We start from the raw sequence: 10,659 nt of genomic DNA, 5'->3' as shown, positions 1-10,659 counted from the left end.
TCAAACATCCTTTATACGATCTGATTTGTGCAATTAAGTTTATCTTTTCTGTAATGTAGAACCTGTAAGCTAAAGTTAATGGCCATAATGGCGGTAGAAGAGAATGCAGCCTTTGCTAATGGTTCGATGAGGACGAAATCGAAACAGAGAGCCCTAATATTCCAAATGATGTGATTGTTTCAGAAGAATCGGACTGCTTTGTTCCAATCATATCAATTGACGATTATTTAATATATAGACTATGAGTAAGATAACATAATTTCTTTTTTCAGAGAGGCCAACAAGAATAAACAACTCAAACAAACGTGGAAATACCCAATAAGCTACTGAGTGATATTTAAACACATTAAAATGTAATTCATGTGAAAAGTTTCAATAAAAATGCTTAAATTAAGAACGAATTTCGTTTTGAAAATTAAAGTGAGGGGGAGGGGTCCCAATTTTATGACATTCTTTTTAAGAGGGATATAGGAAAAAAGGACAACTAGTGACAAAGGAGCGAGGGGGAGAGGGCGTCAAAAATTGTCTAAAAAATGGTGACATTCTTTAAGGACAGCCTTCTTACCAGTCATGTACCGCAAACGCAAAAATTGTTCAAAAAAAAAACACCGTCTGTACAAAAAAATTTTAAAAAAACAAACGAACAAAATAGATCATAATGATTTTATATCACTCTAGACTTACACGCTATTTTTTTAAATTACTTTTTCAACGCGACTTCCACAAAAATGTCACTTCGGTTGTGTTGTCGATTTATTAGATTTAATAATAGTTTATTACTATATGAGGTAGATTATTACAAGACAACTTTTTAAATTTTCTTATCTTATACATTTTCCTATCTTATATTTTTTATATTTGCAGTTTTTTTACGTGTTTTTACTATGTAAACTGTTTTAGAAATTATTCTTAAAGTTAACGGTATTATTTTATATATTAGTTCTTAGTTTTATATTTTATTAATATACTATTTTTTAACAACATTAAGAAAAAAAGTCTAAAAAAGAATATTTTAAACCTGGCAGTTACTGTGGTTTGTGGTATATATTTATATATCGCTCTCTCTTTCACCGCAAAATTAAAAGAAACTGCCTGGTTCGAATTTACTTTTGACAATCGGGTTGAAAATGCTTGGAAGGCTCTTCTAAATGAGATTGTCTATGTCTCTACTATCTACATTTTAATTAAAACTACCACATATACATGTATATATATATATATATATATATATATATATATATATATATATATATATATATATATATATATATATATATATATATATATATATTAGGGTGTCCCAAAAAACAATATTTTTGAAAATAATCTGTTCTCCCCCCTAAATGTGTTCTATCTCATACAAAAACACTAGGTTAAAAACTTTTTTGAATAAAAAATATCTTAAGGGGTCCCTCAAGAGCCTCTAATATTTAATGGGTCCCTAACATTTTCATAAAAAAAGTTTTTCAAAAATATGTCAACTTGGTACTTGAATAAAGCGAAATTATATAAAAATATTAAAAATAATATCCATTTTAAAAACTTTTAACATTTTATGAATATTTTAAACAAAATTATCATAAAAAATGCATTTTTTTCATTTTTTGTTAAAAAACGTAATTTTTAATGTAATAAAACGATAAACAACAATTTTTTTTCGAATTAGATTTGATTGTTAGTGTCGTAATTATTTTTTTACAAAAGTTCTATACATATTTACAAAAGTTAGATATAATTTTATTTTTTTAATAATCTCGTGAACTATGCGTAGTATTCAATAATTTTTACGTCGAAAATAACATTAAACATTGTAATCAATACGATATTCTTGAGCAAGATGTGTAGAGCTGCACGGAAAAAACCATTTTAGATATGAACCTATGGATCAAACAAATATATTTTTTTAATATAACAAAATAAACTAAAAAATAGGCTTAATTTTTAGTTTTCAAAAAGTCTAAAATATTGACTAACTTTTTTATATTTACACATTTAAAAAAAAAGGGAAAAATACTTCTGTTGATAAAGTAACTTGTGGTAATATGGTTTCTCTGAAATACAAAAAGGGCAAAAAATTTCGTACTGAGTCTCATAAATTGATTTGTCACTAAAGCATCTAATAGCACAAAGTTATCATTAACAAATAAAAACCAAGTGTAATGAATATTATGTAAACTTTGATTTTTTGCAGTTTTAAACAATATTTAACAGATGTAACAGTATCTTATTGCAAGATCCATTTGCAAGTCTTTTTTACATTATACATGTGGCAGCATAACATTCTTAGCAAAATATTCCAAATAAACTCTAATACCATATAATGTCTTGTCTGCTGTTTTTTAACTGGACAACAAACATAAAGATTATTTTGACATAACAAAAGTCCAGTTGCACTGATGCTAGATTCTGTGCCATGACACAAACTGTATTGTATTAAGTTCAACAGCAACCTTGCAAGGATCATTTTTAGGGGAAAAAAAACCTTACTAATAATTTATCAGTTGAAAATTAGGTCTTCCAGTGCAAGATTTGTTTTCAAATTCAACATTCTGTAGTCAAATATTTATTTTTAATGGTTAATCCGTTTTAATCCCAATATTACCTGATTTGCAAGGTTTATTTATAATGCTATTTAGTCATTTGTATATTATATGTGATAATAGCGATCCTAATAAAATTTTTAATTAATGAAAGTTTTAATTAAGTTTTAAACAGCTCTTGAAACAATTAAAAAGTGATTAGAGCCCCTGGATTATGTGGAACTTTAAACCCAGCCTCAGCAAAATGATAGGATTTAGCAGAGGTTGATAGCCAGGGTTAGGAAAAATCTACAACACATATATCATAAATTTATGCATATATTTACTATTTGAATGTGTAAATCTCTGTGAACAATTCATCACTCAAAAAAATTATTCTTTTCATCTTGTTCCTGACTCTAATTCGACCATTCTAATCGATGCTTTTTTTAACTTTTTTAAAGCATTTACCTTTTTCTTTTTCTAAAACTAAACATGATTTTGAGTCAAAAATTCTGTTTTAATAAGATTGTAATCATATGAACTTGATTGCAGATATGAATAAACTTTTTAAATGTAACTGATCCTTTTAAACGCGATTTAATCAGATTTGGAATTACAAGTAGGTATATTATGTTTAGTGTGAGTTTTTAAATTTCTTAAGTTGAATCTCAAAAAGCCAGTCACAAATCCCAAGTCATATCTTAATAAAGTATAGACTCAAATTTAAAAAAAAATATTTTTAGAAAATATATTTTTTAATGTTATTCAGCTCCTCAAGGCAAAGAAGGTTACTACAGCCCACTACTTTATTGTAGTTACAGTCCTCTCTTAACTCTTTAATTTTGAAACACGAACCTTAGGGAACAAGGCCAGGGATTTGGTGGGGATAAAACTCCAAACTTCTCATTTATGAAGCAAGCGTTTTACCACTACAGCAATATAACTTGACATGCAGTGTACTTACAGAGTACATACAAAGTAAATACACCCAGAGCCAAGTAAATTTATAAAAACTTTTACATTAAAAAAAAAAAGAATAAATTTTGAACCTGTTCCAAATGTTTCTATGAGTAGTTGCTTTTTCATTTTTGTTGATTTTTTTTCTCTTTTAGTGCCCATTTCTATTGCAGTGACATCATAACATATTGAATAGAACTAAAAATTGTATAGGATGTAAAAAGCTTTTTTTTTGTGCATGTAATAAAAAAACAAGAATTAAAAAACTCTATTTTAAGACCTACTTTACCTAATGTGCTGATGCTTTTACCTTAACTACTTACTAATTAATTTATAATTAATTTAAAGTGACACATCAAAAAATGACTTACAATAAACAACACCCTACAAATATATATTGTTTAAGTATTGCTGTATGTGACTTTATTTAAATAAATTTTAGGATGCATCAATGTGCATTTTTCCATATAAAAAATATCAAATATTTTAAATATTTCAAAAAATTGTATTTTGATTAAATTTACAAATTTAATAACATCTACAATGGAGACATCAACTAAAGTCACCTGTTGCAGTTTTGGACTGTAAACACCCTAACGAGTAATTGAAAAAGTTTGTGATTTCTATCAAATTGACATGAAAAATTTGAAAAAAAAAGCATCTTCAATTTGATGAATTTAAAATCGAAATATCAATTAAAAGTGTTATGAGTGAAGTTTAACGTTTCTGGATATAAGAACAATCTAGATATGATTTTTTAACCTTTTTAAGCACAATCAGCTAATTCCCAGTATGTCAAACACTAGTTAACTCGAAATTTTGTCATCTCACACTGTTTTCTATAATGTCTTGAAGACAAGAATAATTGTTTTACTTTGTTAAAGTCAAACATTTGTTGAATCGTTTTCCTTGGTACTTTGGAGGTTTGAAGAAAAAGAACTATATTTGTAACTACTAAATAAAATTAGCTACCTTACAATTTTTTTGTCCAAAATAAATGAGACAAAAGTAAGAAACATCAAAGTTTTTATTATGAAGTATAGTGCTTTGTCAATAACTGTCATTACAAATGCAAGAATATCATGTCTGATTTCCATTTTAATACTTTGTTGCACCACCATTTGCGTTTACAACTGTTTCTAAACGTCTTGGCACACTTTTTACAAACTTTGACCTGACGTAGGCATCAATTGAATTCCAAGATTCACTAAGAACCTCCTAAAATTCTTTTTTATTTGTTCCTTTTGAAGAACGTATTTTAGATGAGGTAAAGATCCAGGCTTTGTGGCAGCCATTTAAGGATGTTAAACTACTTTTTTTGAGAAGTTGTTGTTCACTTTGCTGGTGTGTTTAGAATCGTTGTGTTGTTGAAAATAGAGTTTGATATGTAAACTCATTTCTTTAGTGGTTGACATAAATTTTTGGAAAGCAAATCAACATACAACTATTTTGTCATTATACCTTCAACATTCACCAGCCTTCCCACACCATTAAAAGCAAACCATTACTAAGCCATAAGTGAGTCACCTCCACGCTTGACAGTTTTTTAAAGATTTTTATCTAAAAGTGCATCGCAAGGTCTGCATCAAAGTCTTTGTGATTTTTTTAAGCCAAATATTTGAAATTTAACTCTCCTCAAACCATAAGACTGAGTTTCAAAATGTCTCACCCTAGTTAATATGCGGTTTTGCAAGTGCTAATCATTTTTTTTTGTTTTTACCACTTTAATCACTTAATGCAATTAAAAAGTGTGTTGAAGAATTTAATGTAAACTAAAACTAGAATTAAAAATAGGAAAATTATAAACTCGAAAAGAGAAAATTAAACTTAAAAAACTATACAAAAGTAAACTAAAAAAACAATCATAATGAATGATAAAATGAATAAAAAATATACCAGAACAAATAAAAGCATAAAATTAGCATAATGTTTTGTTTAAATTTAAAAGTGATTCACTACAAAGCTAATTTTGCTATAAAGAATTTAGAAAAAATTGAATTTTCAAAGTTATTTATTCCAAGCTTAGTTACTTCGAAACTTGTTTAAAAATTTGAAACTTTGATACTTTATAATGTATAAAAAGCAAATAAAACATTTAAAAAAATTATCCACTGGTAAAAATTGAACTCTCATCTAATGCGGACATAACAGTCTCATAAATAATACAATTAATCAGCTTAAGCACAACATCAACGTGGCAATATAGGAGAAACTATTAGCTTTAAATTATTATTTGAAAACACTTTTAAATTAAATTAAGTTTGAACTATTAAGATCCTTCTAAATTAAAAAATATTAATTATAATAATTAAAAATTAGTTTTATGCTTTTTTTTTTCTCTGGTTTATCCTTTAATTATTTTATCATTTGCTAAGTTTATTTCTTTTTTCAGCTTATGATTTGTTTATTTTTAATCTTCTTTTTAAATTAGTTTGGTTCTTTCAGCAGATTTTTTAAAACACGCAAATAATTAATATATACAAAGAACCGTGGTCAAAGTTTTTTAAAAAAAACTATTGTATGTGTGGTCATATAAAGTGTGCGACAAAAAGTTCAAGAGTTTTAACTAATTTAAATATCAGAGATCTTACCTTAAATGTGAAGATATTTTAATTTACTTTAAGGACCATACTTAAAAAATAAAACATTTTGCTCTTAAAAATTTACTTTAAGGACCATATTTAAAAAATAAAACATTTTGCTCTTATAATTTACTTTAAGGACCATACTTAAAAAATAAAACATTTTGCTCTTAAAAATTTAACTGAAACCATGTTCATTTTAGCTCAAAATTTGTAAAATATTAAATTATTTAAAAAATTAAAGACTAACCTGGTCATATAAAACACTTATAACAAACAAGCTGAATAAAAGGCATATCACAGTCAATGCTATTAATCTCATCCTAAAGTATAATAACAAATTTTATACTTAACATGTTCAAGCCATGAAATCAATATATTTAAATAAATACTAAAAGTATTTAAATAAAAATCATCACATTTTTATGACAGTTTTTTGACATAATTTATACTGTTCAGGCCATGAAATCAAACTAATGCAAAATAATGTAAAACGTTTTTTCTAACTCTTTTAAATCTGGACATAGAGTATACTTACTATAGTAAAAACTTAGGTATACCAGGCAAGCTTATATATATAATTTAATATAATGTTATTCTACAATAAAAGTATGAAACTTCTATGAGCTTACATTTATAATTTAATGTTATTATACAATAAAATGGGAGTTAATTGAGGCCCAGTTATAGTAGACCAACGAACAATTGAACTAAATCATGTCATAGTTATTTTTGAATTGGTCAACAAACTCTGAAGTAACAATGAAGTCTAGTAGATTTTTCTGCACTGCATAGAGCACCAATTGATCCATTGGCTTTTAATGGGCTGAAAGTAGGATTTTGTCACTTAACTATATTAAAGTTCTAGTATCCAATTTTTTAAAATTTCATATAGTTAACTATATGAAAAATTAAAATATTGGATTAAGTCACCTCATAGTCTGTGTTAATATAAAGTTGTTAAACCCAATTTAGCCAAACATGATTTGTAACTCAGGTTCCGCAACTGCAGCAGTAACTTAGTAGCACGCCTCTGTACCTGTTTAAGCTGTTTAATGTCTTTCCTAAGAAATGGATTTCAACTTGGTGCGCAGTATTCAAGCAGAGAACAAACATAAGCTGTGTAGAGTTTGAGAAACATACACACTTTCCATTTTTTAAAGGTTTTCTTGAGCATTCCTAAAACTATATTAGTCTTCAGTGTTGCTTGATTTATTTGGTCAATCCATTTGAGTTTAGTGTTTATAAAAATTCCAAGTGTTCTTTTAACCCAGACATTCTCTAACTGAAGACAACCTCCAGCATCATTCATCATGTAAAGAGAGTCATTGAAATACAATGATCTCCAATAAAACTTTAAAATGTTACTCTTTCTGATGCTGAAACCCATATGCCACAGTCTAGACCACTCATTTAAAGAACCTATGTCAGTCTGGACATAGACAAAATCATGAACACTATCTAATTTGGTAATTAGTTAACTATCATCAGCAAACAATTTACAATAATTTCCAAAAAGGTTCTGGCATATCAATGTTAAAAATAAGAAACAAAAGTGGTTCAATGACAGAACTTTGGGGCATACCACTTAACACATCGATTCAATTAGAACAAACCTCACACAAAACAACACGCTGCTTGCTGTTGTTGAGAAAATCTTTTAACGCAACTATTATTTTGATACAAAATCCATAACCAGCCAAAGGGAGTTTAAACAGGTGGTGAAACACTCTATCAAATGCCTTGGCGAAATCCAAGAGAATCAGCATGGTAGCACATCCATCACTAAGCACTTTAGTAATAATATTTAGTACCTCTAGAAAATTAGTTGCACATGATTTTAATTTTACAACTTCATGTTGATGTGGCAACAAGAGATTATTTAGGAGCAGATATCACATACAATTTTCTCCATTACTGCAGAGGTCAAAAGATATTGGTTTATAACTACCCGGATCTGTGTATGAACTTTTTAAAAAGATTGTTATGATGTTTGCCTGTTTCTAAACACAAGGAACCAGGCCTGCCTCGAATGAATTTATAAACATAAGTGAAAAACCTCTACACTAAAACTTGTGCTGCAGCTTTTCAATACAAACAGATGAATACCATCAATACCAGTACCTTTGGTATTATCCAACTTAGAAAGATATAATTTAATTTTATTTGTATTAAAAAAGAACATCAGTTCACAGCAGGCTTTAGTATGAAGAAGAAATTTTGGATTAACTGGGTTATTGGTTGGTTTAGAAAAGGGTTTGTAAAACTGATCGTTCAGACAATCAGCAATAGCATTTTTATAGACAAGTTAAGTACCATTAGATTAAAAAGTGATTGAATTTCACTAACACAAGGTTTTGCTTGTTTACATATGCATAAAGCTTCTTGGGATTCGTTTTACACACTTTAATTACCTCATTTTTGTAATTTATAGCAGCTTCTGTAACTAACTACTTGACTAATGGGTAATTCCATGCCAATAACCCAGATATTTTTAAAAATGTCACCCTGTCTCATTGCTGATTTTATTACAGTTTTATACACCCAATATCAGATTCTGCTGATTTTTATACAGTTAAGGGTACTTAGTAAAATAAGTATTCCTTGAAAATTTTAGACTCTAGCTCTAAGAAAGATTTGTTGCAGCTTTGTAGTATATTTTTAAATATAATTTTAGTAGACTAAAATATAATTAATATAATACACCATTACACATTATGGCGCAAATTTCTCTGTATATTTATACATTATACTTAGGGTTTGCAAAAACCCGGGAAATTTTTATTTCCAGGAATGTATAATTAATTCTCGGAAATCCTGGCATTATTTGATGCTTTAAAACTAAAAGAAAAGTCATAACTTAATTAACAACTCCCTCCGTTCCGAAATACTGTTCTGATTTCATTTTTTTTGTTTGTTATAAAATACTATTCCGATTTGATTTTATTACTAATTTTGATGAGAAAAGAATCAAGTATTTTCAATAAAATTGATTTTTTTCTGAAAATAAAAAATTGTTTGAAAACATGTATTATGGGCTACTGCGAAGGACGGTCGAGGGGCCATATTACCCCTCCCAGACTTTTTTCAATGTTTTTTAGTTAAGTAAGTTTTTTGTTGTACATTATTTAATAATTTAGATTTTTTTGGTGCTTTGCTGCCCCCTCCCCCTAAAATGTCACGCCCTAGCCTATGTGCTGTAAAAATTTATGGGGTTTTCTTAGAACACTTTGTTCAACAAAAAGAGAAATTGGCAAGTTTCCTTGGCTGATTAATCGATTTTTTCCAATATGAAGATGTTTGTAGCAATTTCCCCCATTGACTTTCAGTATTGCTGGGTCATTCCCAGGTGACCATTTCAGATTTTCCAGAAATTTACACCCTTTATGGAAAAAAACATTTCTCTAAAATTTCAACTCATTATCTTGAAGCATTCTAAAATTATGGCAATTTGAAAAATTAATGTCTTAGCCTATTTCAAGCAATTTGTCTTTTTCAAAAAAGTCTCATTTTCAAATCCATATAAATAAAAAACCATCTTAAATACTTAAAAATCTTATTTTACAAAAATAATAATTTTTGGCCATCTTGGAATTCAAAGTTTTAAAAAAAAACACTTAAAAGAAAAAAATTTCTTTAGTAATACAGCAAATGAAAGCGGAATACACAAGCAATTGTGAAAATTATGTTATTTTATGAGAATATAGGTGGTAGTCATCATTCATGATAAGTTTTATAACATTGGATTCAAAATTATAGAAGTTAGACCCTCCTAAAAAAGCCTCCAGCCTTTAAATGGTAAAATTAGGTCCATTTTAGAACTCAAAATTACCTGGGTGTCCAGTAAATTTAACACTTGAAACTTTTAGGAATGTACCTTCAATATAAGAAGAAGAAATACAGAAAAAATAATTTTAAGATGTTTTGTAGCTGCTGAGATATCTGAACTTAAACTTTATCATAACAGGATTCTGGAACTCAAAATTGGCCCTTTTGAATTTGTTATATAGTCAATATCTTTAAAACCAATCAACATTTTATTATAAAAATTTGTTTATTTATTCTTTTTTAAACAAGGAATTTAAAAATAACTTAAAATTATTTTTAAGTGGAGTTAAAAAAAATAGTGGCTAATTATTACTTCATTTTATGATTATGCAATCTTTATTTTAAGTTATTGAATATGTATGATGCATTTAATTTTGATAAATGAAATAATTTTTATATCTAAATAGAATAATAACAAGTATTTGAGTTAAAATGAATAATAAAAATGTAATAGAGTTTTACCTAAACCTTGATTGCCATAAAACTTTGTTTACTCAAATGGTTGGCAAAAGAGTTCACGGAAGAAAAAAACTTGAAAAATTAAAACAGCACTTATTGAAGATTTTTCTTATTCCGAACAAAAGTTAAAAGTTGAATAACTTTGCTCGCTTTTTTATTCCAAACAAAAAAAATTATTTTTTTATAATAAAGAGCTTCACGGAAGAAAAAAAAAGCTTGCATGGAGATGCGATATATCTTTATATGACTATAGTTCTATATCATGAAAAGATGTTCCTTGCACGTTATGAAACTACACAAAGGTATTGTTG

The 10,659-nt window shown here is 27.6% G+C and overlaps 1 protein-coding gene across 3 annotated transcripts in view; it reads right to left on the bottom strand.

Moving 5' to 3' along the window:
* Positions 1–1,662: 1,662 nt before the first annotated feature.
* Positions 1,663–10,659, bottom strand: part of LOC100212308 (palmitoyltransferase ZDHHC3) — a 33,394-nt gene continuing 24,397 nt past the window's right edge. For all 3 annotated transcript variants that reach the window (XM_065788349.1, XM_065788350.1, XM_065788351.1), the window contains exons 8-10: positions 6,312–6,384; positions 3,572–3,677; positions 1,663–1,878 (exon numbers count right to left, since the gene is read on the bottom strand). In XM_065788349.1, the coding sequence (XP_065644421.1) occupies positions 1,802–1,878; positions 3,572–3,677; positions 6,312–6,384 (256 nt within the window). In that variant the 3' untranslated portion in view covers positions 1,663–1,801. The remainder of the gene's footprint in view (positions 1,879–3,571; positions 3,678–6,311; positions 6,385–10,659) is intronic.

The sequence above is a fragment of the Hydra vulgaris genome, chromosome 01 (assembly GCF_038396675.1).
Source record: "Hydra vulgaris chromosome 01, alternate assembly HydraT2T_AEP".
NCBI classification, from domain to species: Eukaryota; Metazoa; Cnidaria; class Hydrozoa; order Anthoathecata; family Hydridae; genus Hydra; species Hydra vulgaris.
The sequence above is the reverse complement of the archived record's forward strand: the minus strand, read 5'-3'. Positions and strand labels throughout refer to the sequence as shown.